This window comes from Triticum dicoccoides, chromosome 6B (assembly GCF_002162155.2).
Source record: "Triticum dicoccoides isolate Atlit2015 ecotype Zavitan chromosome 6B, WEW_v2.0, whole genome shotgun sequence".
In the NCBI taxonomy this organism is placed as follows: Eukaryota; Viridiplantae; Streptophyta; class Magnoliopsida; order Poales; family Poaceae; genus Triticum; species Triticum dicoccoides.
In genome coordinates, this window is record NC_041391.1 from 23,598,361 (window position 1) to 23,614,316 (window position 15,956).

Here is a 15,956-nt window from a genome sequence, read left to right on the forward strand (position 1 = left end):
AGATCTCTTCTTGGTAGAACCTCACAGAGGAGTTGTACTTTTTTTAGCATAGCACAAGCCTTATACTTTTTTTTATCGTAAGCCACAAACACGATCAGTGTTGGGCCGTAATCCAAGGATGGGTGACTGAGCTTTTCTCTAGAGGCCCAGCCCAAGTATTCCTTCCTTCTTACGCATCCTCCAGTAACCCTACAGCCCTACTCCGCTCCCCCATTTCCGTTTCTTCTCCCCACATGAGTCACGAGGGCGGCAGCGGCGGCGACGGCGAGATGGCCCTCCTCCCCGGCCATCCGCAGCCGGCGGCGCCGCTGGAAGACGAGGACGTCCTGGGCCAGATCCTCGTCCGCCTGCCCCCGCTGCCCTCCTCGCTCGTCCGCGCCGCCGCCGTCTCCAGGCACTGGGGGCGCCTCGCCGCGGACCGCGCCTTCCTCCGCCGCTTCCGCACCCACCACCGGAGGCCCCCCGTCCTCGGCGTCTTCGAGATGCGCGGCGGGGAGCTGGTGTTCACCCCGCTCCTCGACGCCCCCGACCGGATCCCGCGCGAGCGCTTCTCCATGCGGTTCTGGCACGTGCTCGGCTGCTGGACCCTGCTCGGGTACCGCCACGGCCGCGTCCTCCTCGTCAACCTGGATCTGGCCCTGCTGCTTGTTTTCGCCCCTCTCGCCGGCGGCCGCCGCCGCCTCCGCGCCGCGGTAATTCCGCCGGATTTCGTCGACGGCGAGTGCGCCGTCGCCAACGGGGCGGTGCTCTGCGCTGCCGGTGACGAGCAGGGGCACGTGCACGGAGACTGCCACTCGGGCCCCTTCAAGGTGGTTCTGGTGGCCACCGGAGTGAGACACCCGGTCATAGCCCGGGTCTACTCCTCAGACACCGGTGAGTGGGGAGATCTCGTCGTAATGGCGGAACCATGTGTTGTTAGCAAGTTCCCCTCCACCCTCATCGGCAATGCTCTTTACTGGTGGCTAAACAAGTGTCAGCAAGAGGATGGCATACTCAAGTTCGATTTGGATAGCCAGACACTATCTCTGGTCAAGAGGCCTATTTTTGATGGCATTCCCAGTTGCAGAATCCGGATCATCAGGGGAGAGCATGGCGGTGTTGGCCTTGCCGTATATTCGTACATGAGATTCCAAATCTGGGAACGCATGGTCAATAGTCATGGTACTGCCATATGGGTGCTGCGAAAGACCGCTCGCATGCATAGTATGCTTCAGTATTCTATGCTGACTATAGTAGGGTACTCCGAGGATGGCGATGCGCTTCTTCTAACAGTGTCCTTCGGTGGTGTGCCCACCTACAGCTTCATGCTTCAACTTGAGTCAATGGAGTGGACGAATCTTAATCAAACATTTTTGGATTGTTCCTACCATCCGTTCGCATACTTCTATACTGCAGGTAATTGTTTATCTTTACATTACAAGAGTTGCCTGAACATGCTTACTTTGCATACATGGTTGCCCAATGCCTTTACTGTGCTTTGAACTGTTTGCTAGCAACTTAGATCAATATAATTGTTTTTTTTTTTGTGTTATAACTTAACTGGATTTATCTGGAAGGTAGCAAACTATTTTGACTTATTTGTTCTATTGTATCATTTTTTTGAATGTTTTTACATTACATGCTCTATATAAAGTTATTGTGTGAAACAACCTGTTGGTCGGGTACCTTCCAGAAAATTGTTCAATGGTTGAGGTGTCACCTCTCATATTCCCCTAAGTTGAGGTGTCCGTTGCTATTCTATCATCTTGACATTTTTTGTATGTAGATTTCCCATCTGTTCTTATCCTCTGTTGTTGTTCTCCCTTTTGCTCTGAAGCAAAGTAGGCATGCAGATTGCTCAGAACAATCTGATTATTCTGTTGCAACAATTGGTCACAAAATCAATAAATTAACTAAAGAGTTGTTGACAATTCGTAATAATCTGATCATTCTGTTGCAACAATGGGTCTTAGAATTTTATGTAGATGTCAAGATGATTCTTGTTTACGAAAAAAACCAAGGCTGTGAGGACGATATCTTGGCTACTTGCAGTACTTCAATTTTTGAGAGAATTGTTAGCAGCTTCCAAAGGTTCAAATAGATAACTCTTAATTATTATGTTTGATCATACTTGGGAATCTGGTGATTTTGGAATAGCCAGAAGCTGTGATCTTATTTGAAAAGAATGTTGCGTTTTATGATCATTTCATATGTCGGCGATGTTAGGATAGGTTTGAGCCTGAATTGGGTATTCAATCACCGAGTTTGTTGAGCTATTTTACCTAATCTTGGCGGAGTGACTTCAAAGGTTTAATCATTAATCCCTTTGGTAGTGAAGTACTGAAGTTTATTTTTCCTGATCCTTCTGAGTTATGGCTCGCGCAATCATCACTAATGAGGTTGGTTGCCACAGGTACTGTCAGAGCGTCAAGTACCGCTCCAGCCATTGAGCCACCACAGCAGCGAAGTACAATTCCAGCCATTGTGCCACCACAACAGTGAAGTCCAGCCATTCCACAGCTGCGGGGTAAAACCATAAATTGTCAGGCATCTCGTCAACCTTCAGTTTCGTATGATCTGCATATTTTTTATGACTTGGTTGATGCAATGAGATGAAAGACTCGGACCAAGGGACACCCTGTGTTTTGCTGTGTGAGAGAGCGTTGTCACTTTGTCAGCTGTCTCTTTATTTTACTTGTTCAACCCAGTCAACTGTTTTGCCCATATAACACCTTATGTTTAGTATCGTAAATGATGCTACAGTAGTTGATGCTGGCTGCCGCTTGTAGGAGATAGAGCATCATTTCCTGTGCTATCCGTATCATAAGATGAAGTCGACTCCTGGGTGTTGGGGTCCTGAATTGAATTCTGAAGCCATGTGTTGATCTCTGCATTTTTTTCATCTTGTTTTACAACGTAGTTTCAATAGTTGAGGGCTGAGGGTGCAACTTCTGAATGGTTTGAGCTTGGGGGTAAATTGAACCAATGCAATAGTCGAGGAGGCAAAATTAGGCTTCTTAGGTCAATAACTACTGTGCTGCCACAGTAAAAAAGAAGGATGTTTACTCGGAAGTCTGAACAGGTCTATCCTTTATGATATTGAACATGCAAATGCCATCCCACCACATGTAGTACAATATGAATGTTTTTAATAAATGGTCCTAGACTACTCGGGCGGGGAGAGGTGGCGGTCATGTGTCGTTCCATCTGGTAGTTGTTTCTTTCCTTACTGTGCTGTCCGCTTGTTTTCATCAAAGCTCATAGACTTTGGTCATTTAGTCGCTGCTTCTCTGCCAACGGGGCCTCCATGCTCGTTGGTCCTGCTGGCAGCGGGCGGGTTTTGTTTGTGTCCTGTGCTCGACATCTTTTTCACCATGGCCCTCACCCCCATTCTCCTTCTCAGAGAGGCTTTTCATCCACTGTACCGGATTAGTCACGAGGCACAGAATTAGGTTTGGTAGGAATGCCGCTTCATGCACGCGGCCGGGTCGAGAAGACAGACACTATTGCTGGGCCCATTATCCAATAGGTCATGTCCTCATGTCCAACCATCTCCTGAAACTGTTGCTGGGCCCATTCTCCAATGGATCATATCCTTCTCAGAGAGGCTTTTCATCCCCTGTACCGGATTAGTCACGTGGCACAGAATTAGGTTTGGTAGGAATGCCGCTTCATGCACGTGGCTGGGTCGAGAAGACAGACACTATCGCTGGGCCCATTATCCAATAGGTCATGTTCTCATGTCCAACCATCTCCTGAAAGTGTTGCTGGGCCCATTATCCAATCGGTCATATCCTCATGTCCAACCATCTCCTTGTTTAGCTTAGCTTATTTGCATTTGCTTTTACGCACAACCATATCTTCTCTTGTTAAGCTTTCTAATGCCTGCCACTGGGCCTTAGCTACTGCTGGGCCTGCACGGCAGCTTGGTGCTCCCTCCCACGGTAAGAACTAATCAAGCGAGTGATCAAAGCCTACAAAAACGGTGAATAATAATGCTGCCCCTCTCCTTCCAACTTTGTGCCCCTCCTTTCCCTTCCCATTGTAGCATCCAGCGTTTTTTCTTTCGAGCAACTACGCCTGTAATAGTGACAGTCATGGTAGATCTGGTGTGATGGAAAGGGGCTCACAGCGTGTAACCATCCGTGTCAGCCTCTTTTGTGGGAATCAAGGCAACACTAGCCACATTTACAGTGATGGGCGATGGTGAAGCACCAGTTCACAAAGCCATTTAAATATTTTCCTGTTTCGTGCAGCGATATTTTGTTCATAAATGTTACCCATCTATAATTTGGCTATTAGATGATTAGAATGAAGCAGGCTTGCTACTTCAATTACAGCTACGTTTTAAGGAAAGATCTTGATATGGTTTCTGATGACCCATGGCATAGTTAGTGCGTCCAATAACATCCTGTTAAAATTGTTGAAATCTCAGCTGTGATGTGTTCTACCTTTGTTTTTTTTCCTCTACGATCTTTGAGAATATGAAGCTCTTGTTAGTTTGTCGGCTAGCGGCATGAATCACAATTGCATACATCTGTGTTGCAGAACTAAAATATAAATTGGAATAGCTTTTAATACAAATATTTTTTTGTTTTATGCTTGGTGCAGGTGGTCGCATGATTTAGTTGATCAGTAGGATTTGCATCTGCAGCAGGTATATATTTTTTCGAATTGCTTTCTTCATATGTTTCAGTTGGGCGTAGTTTGTATCACTATTAATAGTATGAAACTTCATCAATTGCAGAGGCATATGTTGTTTATAGGATTTTTAAATTCGTCTTGTATATGAAGACCATAGAAAGTGTAAAATGAAAATGTAAGTAAAACGCTCCCAGTATGTTTTGATTCACACGGCCAGTGGCTCCAAACTGCATCTAATTAACTGTCATTTTCAGTTGGATTTGGTCTCTTAACAGCACTTGGTGGTACGAGTTGAATCATAGAACAGGAGGCAGGTAAGTACAGGGGACAGGTAAGCATTGTTATTATGATCTGTTTGTAGCTTCCTAAAAATGAGTGTACTGTCATGGTCATTTGACACAATGAAGAAAAAATAAAGGAGTGTAGGCTGATAGAAGTCGTAATTGTGAGTTGGCACCTTGCTTTCAATAGAAGTTCATCTCATTGCTCCTTATTTGTACGACAGCAATACATATCAGCAAAATAAAAGGATGTTTATTAGCCAGTTTTAGACGTGGTGGCATAATATCAGTAAAAACTAAAGAATGCTACTATTCATCAGATTTTCCTTTTGTGAATATTTGCGTTGCCTTTTTTGGACCATAACTTTTTGTTCTTTGGCAGATGCATAGTGTGCTACTCCCTCCGTCCGAAAAAGCTTGTCCCTCATATGGATGTATCTAGCACCAAGTTAGTGCTAGATACATCCATTTGAGAAACAAGTTTGGGACAAGTTTTTCCGGACGGAGGGAGCACTACAAAATATTTACTTGATCCTTGATTGAAATACTTCTATGAACTGAGATCTTGCGCTCTGCTTTTACCAATCAGCCTGTTTGCTTCTTTTCTTACATCTACTTTAATTATACATTTCTGGATTTGGTGCTTTGATTTGCTGCAGTTTCCTTAATTCAGTAGATGCATGATGTGCATCAATACGCTGGATTTCATGATCGGTTTTCCATCTCACATCAATAGTTTAGGCCACTATTTGTTTATCCATGCATTTTAGGTAAACATTGGTGTAGACTTGGTTGTTTTTTTTGGTTGTTTGTGGTATCCATTTTCCCCTACACTAGGTAATTGCCCGTGCGTTGCAACTTGCAACGGAGGCATACAAAATGTACCACTAAAATTTTAGTTAGTTTTTTACATAACAACCATGATTTACCTTTATTGTTAATATGAACCTTGATTTACCATCTATTTATTGTTAATGTGACTGCATACTAACTGATGCAATTAGCAAGTGTTAAGTGATAACCTCTGGAATATCAGTTGTGGGAAAGTGCAGCACAAATTAATCCTAATTTAATTCTTTCCCCAACCTGCTTGGTCCTACAACAGGCAAACATTAGGTTGCTAGCAACAAAATGATATGCAAGGAATAAATTGCAACCCCACAGAAGAGAAAAAAGGGCTCTTTACCTTCTATCCTCCCAATCTGCAAAATAAATAGAATTGAGACATATCGTGCCAATTCAATTACTAAAGCTCATGTCCAATTTTGGAAGCTAATGGCCAAGTAGTTGGCAATTTTGTTTCCGAAGAGAAATGCATTGGTGCAATTTTGTCCACTTTTGATCATTCCCTCTTAACAAAAATGCCAGTGATGTTTCTCTGAATTTAGTATACTGACCATTTCAGCAGCATAATTTCTCTAAGTGACCATGCAGTATTCAGTGACTTTTCTAGATGACTAATATGCAGCATGCATGGATGGCTGGGAGACTGGGCAGAGAGAGTTTGTCATGAAAACTGTTTTTTGCTTTAACTTTTACTTTGTTGTGTTTCCTCTGTCCATTCTTTCCTCAGTTAAAACTTCACTGCCAAAAACCAGATTACCTCCTTCCATGATCTGCAGAAAGGCATAAGAATACTGAAGTGTCACCAGACTGAGAGATGCAAAGTACCAACTGCATAAAATCTGTGTGTCCAAATCGTTTAGTTATGGCAATTACAAATTTAGTTGTTTAATATATACAATAAGAAATTCAGTGTTCTACCAATTACATCAAATTAGTAGTCAGTTTATCCCATGCAGTGCACAGGAAAATGTCAAAACAAAGGAGAGGATGAGGCCGTCTACCTTGCAGAGGAGCAAGCCCGTACTTGCTGCTGCCGGTCTTGGCGCCGCCTCCGTGTAGGTGGAGTTCGTGGAGGTCGAGATCTGCGAGATCCCCAGAGTGGCGCATGGCATAAGAGCATCAAAAGAATTCAGAGGAGGGGCTGTGAATCGAACATAGAAGAATCAAATCTTTTGCTTGTGGCGCCGGATCATGAGCCCTCGGCGCCAATCGGCCGGTGCCCCATCGGCCTCTCTGGGTCAATGACGTAGCAGACTGATGAGAAGGCAGAGCCAGCAGGCGAGGAGGTCAATGTAAGGAACCGGGGGGTGGCGGTGTCGCGCAGTGCGTTTTTGGGTAGCTCGGACATCGAAGTGGCACCAGCGAGTCGAGGAGAGGAAGGAGGTGTTGAGGTGTGGGGTGGCAGCTGGCTGCAGCGGGTGTCCGGGAGCGGTAGGCGTGGCGGTGGAGAACAGGGTAAGGGGATTTAGGGTTGAAGAGTGGTGCGGGATGGAAAGATGAGAGAGGTGGGCGATGGATTCTGCTGGACTTTTTTTTCCTTGCGCGGGTTCTTTTGCTATCTAGAAAACCGAGTGGGGGAGAGGAGCGGCACGAGGCAGGATGTGAAACGGAAGAGGCGGACGAAAGGAACAAGCAATCCATAACTGGTATGCAGGGTTACTTGGCATGTCAAAGAAGCACAATCCATAACTGCTCCTGCAAGCATCTCAGATCTTGTAGGCTTGTGAAGGTGAGCGCCCTGTTGGCAAAATAGGGCATGCGGTCTTCTTATGTCAAACCCTTGTTAATCAATTTGCATCGTGGAATGTCTTGATGAATGTACATATCTGGAAGGTTACTCTGTTCTGCTGGTGCAGGCTGGAATGCTGTTATATCCTGTCAAGTTTTTGTTGTGCCTATGTGCCCAACTCACACTGGGCCTGAAAATCACAATGCATCTCTTTTTTTTACTGTAAATTACAGTAAAATTTAACATTTGAACCGAAAAACTCTGAAGCCGAAATGGGCAGTGAAATTGTCTTTAAATGTTGCGATGCAAGCACGCTGTTGAAAAGAATTGCATGGGAATCGTAATGTTCATCTTCCTCTACAAAAGCGTATTTATCAGAAGTGAATGTCGTGTGTGGGCGCAGACCGGGGCAAAGCATTTGAGCGCCCTTCTCCCATTGTAATTTCCTTTTGCCCCGGCTGGTCGTTGCCACTCGTACCTATCCCTATGTATTTGTTTTTCATCTCTTAACATATGACATGCAGTCTTACATGCTTGTAAAAAGAAGAAAACAATTTCATGGGAGGCCATCGCCGAATGGAAGGGTTGAAGCTTATCAGTTTGTTTTGCTTGAGATGGACGATTTAAAGTGAAGACGAGCTGCAGCGAATTGTTAACTTTCAGGGATTATGTGCATGCCAAGGATATGTTGCCTGCTTTTCGTCTGGTTTGGCATCAGGATGTTTTTTATTAATCTGTGATATTAATCATAATAAAAGGAAATGTTATCTTTTACTCTTGATGTGGTACTCGTAATGATGGACGAGGTGAGCCCTTTGCTGTTATTAGACAAGAGAAATCGGATAGCTTTGATCAATGAGACAATCAATCTTTCAGTATTTTCTCCATGGATGGAAGTCAATCATGTCACTTTTTTCTTTCTACTAAGTATGCAAATATCAGTATATGACATTTGCCATGAAAAGGCTCACAGCCATTCTAAAAGGAAATGAATAAAGAAAAAAAAAAGGAAGACACAGTTAGCTGTAAACGTTTGTCCCCAGGGGTTGACATTTACGAGTAACTAAAACTGTTAGAAAAAAAGCTTTCGGCGCCGAGTTGGCTACTAGATCAAATGTGGACTAATGATAATTATTAGGTGGACAACAACTTGGATAGGGAAACATGTATGAAGCTTGCTACTGTATTTAGTTTCATGTATTTTTTTAATAAAAAAATAACGAATTTATAATTTCTAAGGCAACTAATAAACTGTTGAATGTAAGTTGATAAAGATGCACGATGAAACCAGAATTTCAGCAAAAAGCTATATGAAATTTTACTCTTAGTCCTAGAAGTCACTACTGGAATTTCCCTACACGCCGGGTGTCAGACTCTTCGCCCAGAGCCAAATCACAGGCACTCGGCAAAGTAAGAGACATCGAGAGGGCCTCTCAGCAAAAGACACACCTCAGCAAACACGGGATATTACCGAGAGTATACCTCAGCAAAAAGGCAACACTCGGCAAAGGCACTATTCGCCGAGACCCATGCAGTGCCTGCACAACAACATTTTGCCACGTGGCACATCCGGTGGCGGTTACTGGCACGACCATGGTTAGACTTCTTTATCGAGAGCAACTCTCAGAACAACAACAGTTGCCGATTTAGTTCCACCTCGCCTACCTGTTTAAATAGTCCGATAGTCCAATTGCATTAAACTTCGGTGTTCATTATAAATAACATGTATTAACTTTATGATCCAACCGTACCTGTACCGAGCGCTGCTCTCAGAAAAGCAACAGTTGCCGAGAGTAGCTCTTGGGAAAGATTAGGCTCCCATCAAACTTTAGTTCCACCTCACCCAGAGACAAGCAACAAAACCTGTTTAAATAGTGGGATAGTCTAGATGCAGTAAGCTTCGATCTTCATTACACTCCTGTTAAGGAGATGGACCATCACTTTGAATCTTCACCTGTTTCAGGCAGAGAAGATTCAAAGTGATAGGCCATCTTCCTAATGGTGGATGCTGGCGCCTTATATTAATTCATCTATTATTTTTTTTGAGTCATTTATTGCTCTGCTAGGGTTTTATCGGCGAAAATTGCAGATCAGCAAGGCGACACATGAAATCATGCTGGGAAGCGGCATGGGAAATCTATTGTGATGTCTGTGTGGTATTCCTAGGCCTTGCACAGACTAGGGAGAGGCATGCCCTTGGGGGCCGAAAGTACCTTGGTGGCAGGCCTGATGCAACCGTTTTAAATCCTCGGAAAATCATACGACGCCGGAATTCCTCGAGAGCCGGCTGGGTGTCTTCACATTGCCCCTGTAGGTGTGGTAAAAGTTTGGGCGCGTTTCGAATAAGCCTCCCCTGACGCTGCTTGTAAACCGCACCATCTCCGAGCTAGTCTCTAGGTATCGAGAGGGAACATGTCCGGTTTGTGTAGGAAGTGCAGGTCATGTTGCTCTGTCGGCCTCGAAACTTCTCGTGCTCTCAAAGGAGGCCATCGCATGACACATGCCACACCCCCGCATTTTTTGGACCCGCGTGCAATATTCGAGAAATTTATTGCTTTGCTACGGTTTCATCGCCGAAAATTGCAGATCAGCAAGGCGGCACATGAAATCATGCCTGGAAGCGACATGGGAAATTCTTTGTGATGTCCTTGGGCTTGCCTAGGCCTTGCACAAACGAGGGAGGGCATGCCCTGCCACCGGGGGCGAAAGTACCTCGGTGGCATATGCTTGATGCAACCGTTTAAATCCTCGAAAAATCATACGATGTTCGAAACCCTCGAGAGTTGGTACGGTGTCTTCACATGGCCCATGTAGGGTGTGGTAAAAGTTTGGGCACATTTTGAATAAGCCTCCCCTGAGGCCACTTGTAAAGCGCACCATCTCCGAACTAGTCTCTGGGTATCGAGAGGGAACATATGTCCTCTTTGGGCAGGAAGTGCGGGTCCTGTTGCTTCGTTGTCCTCGAAACTTCTCGTGCTATCAAAGGAGGCCATCTCATGACACGTGGAACGCCCCTGCGTTTTTCAGACCTGCGTGCAATATTCAAGAAATTTATTGCTCTGCTAGGGTTCCATCGCCGAAAATTGCAGATCAGCAAGGCGGCACATAAAATCATGCCCGGAAGCGGCATGGGGAATCCTTTGTGATGTCCTTACAACATGACTAGGCCTTGCACAGACGAGGGAGGGGCATACCCTGCCACCGGGGGGCGAAAGTACCTCGGTGGCATGCCTGATGCAACCGTTTAAATCCTCAGAAAATCGTACGATGCTAGAATTCCTCGAGAGTTGGCACGGTGTCATCACATGGCCCTGTAGGGTGTGGTAAAAGTTTGGGCGCCCTTCGAATAAGCCTCCTCTGAGGATGCTTGTAAATCGCACCATCTTCGAGCTAGTCTCTAGGGTATCGAGAGGGAACGTGTCTGATTTGTGCAGGAAGTGCGAGTGTTGCTCTGTTGGCCTTGAAACTTCTCATGCTCTCAAAGGAAGCCATCACACACCCCCGCATTTTTCGGACCCGCGTGCCATATTCGAGAAATTTATTGCTCTGCTAGGGTTTCATGGCCGAAAATTGCACATCAGCAAGGCGACACGTGAAATCATGCCCGGAAGCGACATGGGGAATCCTTTGTGATGTCCTTGCGGCATGCCTAGGCCTTGCACAACTGATGCTAATTAATCATATGACCAAGAGTAGCATACTACGTTTGCGAGAAGGCCCTGAGGCAAGCGAAAGGGAATAATCTGTGTGCATACTACGTTTGCGAGAACATTCGCATGATGACGTGCGAAAGGAGCAGATCTGATAGACAGGACTGGGTACGTTTTTGTCAGAACACTATTGACACCATTATCGATATCTAGTCACACAACTAACACACATGCATATTGATCTCCTTCTTAACAGTTCAGATCGATGCGGGATAAGCTCCTACCATCGGACCGCATACAAGAACTTCAAGAGGAAATAGCCGGATTTTTGCTCGACCAGGTCATAAATCCGAAAGGAGAATACTGTTACCCGCTACCGCCCCCATGAACCACTTGTCATCATGCTCCGAAGGCACCAAGGCAACATGTAGTAGAAATTGTATATGTATATACATGTGTATATGTGTGAATAGTTAATGGTGTTGGCTGTGAGACATTCGTTGATATATATATATATATATATATATATATATATATATATATATATTATATGCGGTTCTACGTACGAGAAAATCTATTTAATATATATGCATAACATGTACAATTTGTAGTATCGTGAAATACCAGCAAACAAAAAAGAATTAAATGGAAAATAAAGCCAAATTAAAAACACAAAATTAAAGCAAAAATTAAAAAAAAAAACACCCAAACATTTAGTACCGGTTAGTGTTACCAGCCGGTACTAATGTCCTACACGCACACAGGCCTGGCTCGTGTCACGTGTTTCCACTTTAGCGCCGGTTCGTGACGAACCGATACTAAGGAGGGGGGGCTTTAGTCCCCACTCTTTAGTGCCGGTTCGCCAACCGGCACTAAAAGCCGTCACGAACCGACACTAAAGCCCGGTTCTGCACTAGTGTATTATTGGCCCGATATAAGGATTGAAACCACTGACCAACCAGCCATTTGCACCACCAAAGAACGCCTCCCACAACCTTTGACGCAGGCCCGCCGCAGCGCAACAGAGGCTGGCGGCGACGATAGTCGGAGGAAGCAAGGGAGACCTGAGTGTGGTAGCGGCATGAGTTCCCGGGCTTGCCCTAGGCATGCGACATGGTAGCCATGGGCTCACCCCATTCCCCTTCTTACTCGACCCAACTATTTCTTTCCCACCATTTTGCTACCTCCATGCCTCATATTGACGACAGAGGTGTGTTCCCTCGCAAAGCACTTCATCCGTGGATTTTACATAATAATCATCGCTTGCTTCTACGCCATAATATTTATTCGAATTGCTTTTTTTTTGAGACAAATTTATTCGAATTGCTACTAATATACATATCAGTTTCTTATCTTGGGCTAAAATGTTTTTTTTTCCTTGCACGCCCACATCCCAAACGGACCTTCCTTCCTACAGGAAAGAAAAAGAGTCCGACTGCTTCCTGCTCTTTTCCCCACTTCCTCCACTGTAGAACCCTAGAAAATAGCCTCGAATCCCACCAGGGCGGCGTCGGCGGCGAGATGACCCCCGGCCGTGGCCACTGCGTTTCACCAGCGGTTGCGGCGGCGCCGCAGGAGGACGACAACGTCCTCGGCGAGGTCTTCGTCCGCCTCCCCCGGGAGCTATCCTCCCTCCCGCGCGCATCGCTTGTGTGCAAGCCGTGGGCTCGCCTCGCTGCCTCCGCCGACTTCCGGCGCCGCTGGCGCGACTGCCACGGGAGACCCCCGGTCCTAGGCGTCTTCGATAAGAGCACGACTTCTCTCCAGTTCATCCCTGCAGACCGCAGCATCCCCGCGGAGCGCTTCTCCATCCAGGTCTGCACCGCGTGGGAAACCTGGCGCGTGCTCGGGTGCCGCCAGGGCCGCGTCTTCATCATGAACTGGACGCTGCGTGAGTTCCTCATCTGCGACCCTTTCTCCGGTGAACGCCACCGCGTGTCATTCCCACCGGATCTAGTCGACTGCCGGCACCGTGCCAACGGAGCTCTGCTCTTGGATGCCGCGCAGAACCCACTGAAGCTGGTCCTGGTAGATGAGGCCCGCGCCAGAGTTGAGGCCCGCGTCTACTCCTTTGAAACCGGCACATGGGGAGACATCATCTCCACTGCTGAGCCATGTCGTCTTACCAGTGTCCCTGTGACCCTGTCACCGTGGTAGGCAGCCGCCTCTACTGTTGGCTGACAAAGCCTCGGGGTAGCTTTCTATAGTTAAATCTGGATAGCCAGAGCCTAGCTCTGATTACAAGGCCTCCCCGTGCGAATATCAGCAGCCGCAACAGCCAGATCATCCCAGGGGAGGATGGCACTGTTGGCCTCGCCCTATTGTTGTACCCTACAATCGAAATGTGGAAACGCAACATCGATTCTCACGGTGTTGCGACATGGGTGCTGCGCAAGACCGTTGTCATGGACAACATCCCTGATCTGACGTCTTCATGGGCGGCTTCGAACTCACCAGTTATCGGGTATGCCGAGGATGCTAATGCGATTCTTATATCGGTGTGCAAAGAGAGGCACATCCGTGCCTTTATAGTCCAACTTGAGACAATGCAATGCAACAGGCTTCATGGACTCGTTCTCGACAATTTCTATTATCCATTCACCAGTTTCTATAACGCAGGTAATTTATCTTAACATTGAAGGAGTAACATCGATCCTTTTTTTTTTTTTCGTGCATGGTAATTTCATGGATACCTTTGATGTGATATTTTCCCCCTTTGTTGATCCATGCATGGAATTATTGGTTGTACTTTTTCTGTGTCATAATTTAATTATTTCTCCTAAAATTTGTCATCCTATTTTGAGTAATTTATTATATCATATCATAGATGTGAAGGTTTATGTACTTTCTTCTATAACTATATGATTACCAGGCCCATCGACGCGACGAATTCATGCTCATGTGAACAATGATGGGGGTGCTGGTGGAGCAGAAGCATAGTGGCTAGTGCGTCATGGTAATCCTCAAGCCACCTGGGCCGGGTTTCCGCAACTACTTCAAATGCAAATCTTATTAAGGTTCTGGTCTCGTGTTTGTTTATTGTTGGCTTTTGGACCATTGGGTGAACTTTTGTAAAACTGTCTGTATGTGCACTTTGTGTTGTGGGTATGTGTTTGAACTCAGCCTGGGAGCATCCTGTCTGGAACATTTGTGGTGTATAATTTAACCTGAGTGAATGTTGTATGGTTAAAGTAATGATTTTACTGTATCATATCACCTTGCTATAAGGGTTGACATGCATTCTATATATATAACCATTGCGAAAGATAATGGGTAGTCGAAGAGCACCTTCATGCCAGGATGATGCCTTTTTCATAAGAAAAAAAGGAAAACAAGGTTGCTAGAATGATATCTCTGGTACTTGCTCTATTTCAATGTTTTTGACTTTTTGTTAGAGTCAGGTTTTGGTTTCTCTGCAGGATAATCCTTCTGGATATTTACATTCACATATCTTGATTTACAAGTTATGTATAGAATAAATTACATGGGGAGGTCAGAATTGCAACATATTACAAAGGCAGATATCTGTCCTGGATTAGCTACAATACCTGTGTGCCGGATATGCTACAGTAAAGCAGTTTGACAGTTAGCAGTTTCTGAAGGTTCAAACACTGATCAGCTTTTCTTTCATGTATTTTCTCTTATCAAAGTACTATTTTACGTTATATTGTTAGAAGCCGCAGTACCTGAGTCATCTACTCTTTTTTCTTCTTTCAGAAAAACGAGAATTTCTTTGTGGTGGATCCTTTGCCGCCCATATCAATAGATGAAGTTGACTCCTGGGTTTGACTCTTAATTCTGAAGCCTTGAGGTATTCTCCACACAATTTTTTTCTTGTGTTGCCACCACATCTTTTACGATTGAGGGTGCAAATATTAGACACTTTTCAAGTTTGGAGGATTAAATTATCCCGAGGAAATAGAGCGACCACAATAGGTGTTCTCCTAGACAAAGTATTATCTACTCTCGAAGCTTCAGTGAAAAATGGGATGCAAACTCTGGACAGGTTCGTGCTTTAATACCAGTACATGTTGTATATGAATGAATTATTCTAATAGCAGATGATGAGCTGTATTGCTCAGACTTGTGGGTGACATTGCAATTTTACCTAATATTGCTGGAATGACCCTACTTCAATTATTTAGGCACAATTTTCCTTGTTGTGAAGTTAATATATGCTGATCTTTTTCTTATTTCTCGTGTATTTTTTTTTTCGAAACGGATTTCTCGTGTATTTTTGACTAAAGAGATTGGTCGCTGCACAGGCATTGTTAGTGTGAAGTACTGTCCAGCCATTGGTTGAAGCACCCTCCAGTTCTGTTTGATCTGATATCACGGTTGAACAACTGGGTTGATGAAGATGTGCTGTTTGACTCATATCAAGGGCGAAATAGATCCCGTCCCAGCAGCTTTAAAATGTAAAAAAAAATCCGAAAAAGCACAACATATAAATGTTCATTTTTCTATATGCTTGTAAACTTTCATGAGCCAGTTTTAGACGTGCTAACAAAACAACAGGAACAAATAAAGCATGCCAAAACAATGCATGAAATTTTTCTTCAGAAAATAGTTTGCATTGCGTTTTGAAACCATAGTGTTGCTTATTTGGTAAATGTGATAATTATAACCATGTAGTTTAATTGATATGCCTGTAATTGTCGCTTTCTTCTGCGGAATTTCCTTATAGATGCATGTGCATCGATACATTGTGATTGATGGATCATATCAATAGTTTAGGTTACCATTTGGTTATCCATGCATTTTAGGCAAACATTGTGTACATTTAGTTGTTTGTGGAATGCCTTCTTTTTTTTCTTATGTGGCGAG

The 15,956-nt window shown here is 44.9% G+C and overlaps 1 protein-coding gene across 3 annotated transcripts; it reads left to right on the forward strand.

The window, feature by feature from the left end:
* The first annotated feature begins 214 nt into the window (after window positions 1-214).
* On the forward strand, window positions 215-7,722 carry LOC119323117. Of its 3 annotated transcripts, none has more exons than XR_005156139.1 (5): window positions 215-1,395; window positions 2,393-2,521; window positions 4,591-4,636; window positions 4,727-4,798; window positions 4,878-7,722. XR_005156139.1 is itself a non-coding variant. In XM_037596695.1 (2 exons), the coding sequence occupies exons 1-2, from the start codon at window positions 234-236 to the stop codon at window positions 2,479-2,481; spliced, it is 1,251 nt and encodes a 416-aa protein (XP_037452592.1). In that variant the 5' UTR covers window positions 215-233; the 3' UTR covers window positions 2,482-2,872. The 3 variants fall into 3 exon arrangements, 1 of the variants encoding a protein (XP_037452592.1); XR_005156138.1 differs by having other exon boundaries at window positions 2,393-2,506; XM_037596695.1 differs by lacking the exons at window positions 4,591-4,636; window positions 4,727-4,798; window positions 4,878-7,722 and having other exon boundaries at window positions 2,393-2,872.
* Window positions 7,723-15,956: the final 8,234 nt, after the last annotated feature.